This window comes from Mandrillus leucophaeus, unplaced genomic scaffold (genome assembly GCF_000951045.1).
Source record: "Mandrillus leucophaeus isolate KB7577 unplaced genomic scaffold, Mleu.le_1.0 Scaffold70, whole genome shotgun sequence".
NCBI classification, from domain to species: Eukaryota; Metazoa; Chordata; class Mammalia; order Primates; family Cercopithecidae; genus Mandrillus; species Mandrillus leucophaeus.
In genome coordinates this window covers 4,661,635-4,663,360 of record NW_012107586.1, presented here as the reverse complement: position 1 = coordinate 4,663,360, position 1,726 = coordinate 4,661,635, and the positions used below count along the sequence as shown (strand labels likewise).

The window sequence follows — 1,726 nt, the reverse complement described above, 5'->3', positions numbered from 1 at the left end:
CCCATTTCCCACCCTGCCCTCATGGCCCCAACCTGTGCTCGCCGTCTCCCCTCCCTCCCTCTCTCACTGGACATACACACACACACACCTCATCGTAGAAGAGCAGCCGCAAGTCCTCAGGGGCTGAGCGGTAGAGCAAAATGGAGCTCAGGCTGCTGAGTGGCTGCTGCTCCCTGACACGCACAACAGGGCCCGGCCCGGAGGGAGGCACCTTCTCAGAGGCTTCGCCAGATGCTGCTGGGGGTGGGGGCTCTGCCAGGGGCCCTGCAGCATCCTCTTCTAACAGGAACAGGGTGGACGGAGTCAGCAACAGGGATACAAGGCAGGTGGAAGGGCCTGTAGGGAAAGAGGCACCCAGAGTGGAAGGTCACGGAGGGGCCCAGATTCCTGGGGCCAGCGTCCCAGTGGTGCTGGGGAGAAGAGGCGTGAACCACACTCAGGTGGGTCACAGAGCAGCCTGTGCCCCTGGGGCCAAGACCCTCCCTTTCCCAAGCTCCAGGCATCTCTAGTCTGGAACACCTCTGAGGCCAACCACCCTCCACTGTCCCACACCCACCCTACACAGAAACAAGGCTCCGCCCTCGCCCTCTCTGACTGATGAGGCAGGGCCGACTCAGCCACGCTGCTCCACTTCATAGAAAGCCCGGGCCTGAGAGCAAAGGCTCTGGGTAACTGAGGATCCTGGGGGCCTCCTGACCCCGCCTAGAGAGAGTCAGGGCACACTGAGGCTGTTACTTGGCTATGCTCTCAAGTGAGAGGAAGTCCAGGTTCCAGGAACTGTCAGTGGCTACGAAGGCACTGTACGGGTGCTGCGTGTGGGCCAGTGCCTGTGACAAGGTGGGGTACAGAGACCAGGGAAGCATCAGCAGCACAGAGGCCTCACCTTCAACCAGGAACGCCCGAAGGTAGAAGAACTGGGGAGCCTCCAAGGATGAGTCTTTTTCCAGCAATGGCCTAGGAGGAACATGGCAGGCACAGGAAGATCCGCTAGGGGGTGGGAAGGACTTGGAGGGAGGGAAGTGGGAAGAAAGCCTTGCAGGGCGTTGGGAGGAGGCATTAGGGGCCCATGGGGGGCATGGCATGAGGACAGGTGGCTGCCCAGGACCTACTCAGCACAGAGCCATGTCTGGTGCTCTGTGAAAAGAGGATTGAGCAGCAACCCCAGCCTCTGCCTCCTATCGACTCACCAGAGCCGGTGCTGGGGGGTGACCTCTTCCTCTGTGGCACTGACACAGTTCCTCCAGGCAGGCGGCAGAGACTGCAAGACACCTAGACAGAGCCAGGCCAGGGAACTTTAGAAGGCTCTGCTCTCCTCCAGCCTAAACTCACCACCTCTCAATCCCTTCCTGTTCTCCACATTTCTGGATTTGAGAAACTTCTACAAGGGACAAGTCCTGTTACCTCTCTGTCTCCGCTACTGGGCACCAGGTGGGGAGCTCGGCCCCAGGACCCTGCCCACCCTCCTGCCTTCCCTTCCCCCCTCACCAAGGAGCTCCTCTAGGAAGGCCCGGCAACGCCTGGCATCTCGGGGCAGCAGCACACAGCGGCCCGCCCCAGCTGCCCACTCCAGCTGCAGGCTCTGGCCTGCCAGGCCCAGCTCTATGCCACTCAGATCCTGCAGGGGAATGGCCAGGGTCAGCTGCAGCCAGCTAGCTGGAGGCTCACTGTGGAGAGGGGACAGAGCGATGGAGAAGAGTGAGGGTGGAGTGAGAGTCCCAGGGAAGCC

At 61.4% G+C, this 1,726-nt stretch overlaps 1 protein-coding gene across 1 annotated transcript in view; it reads right to left on the bottom strand.

The window, feature by feature from the left end:
• The window catches only part of STK11IP (serine/threonine kinase 11 interacting protein), a 23,197-nt gene that overhangs the window by 1,824 nt on the left and 19,647 nt on the right, over positions 1 to 1,726 (bottom strand). The window contains exons 21-24 of the mRNA XM_011964676.1: positions 1,486 to 1,664; positions 1,188 to 1,269; positions 884 to 954; positions 89 to 336 (exon numbers count right to left, since the gene is read on the bottom strand). Of these exons, the coding sequence (XP_011820066.1) occupies positions 89 to 336; positions 884 to 954; positions 1,188 to 1,269; positions 1,486 to 1,664 (580 nt within the window). The remainder of the gene's footprint in view (positions 1 to 88; positions 337 to 883; positions 955 to 1,187; positions 1,270 to 1,485; positions 1,665 to 1,726) is intronic.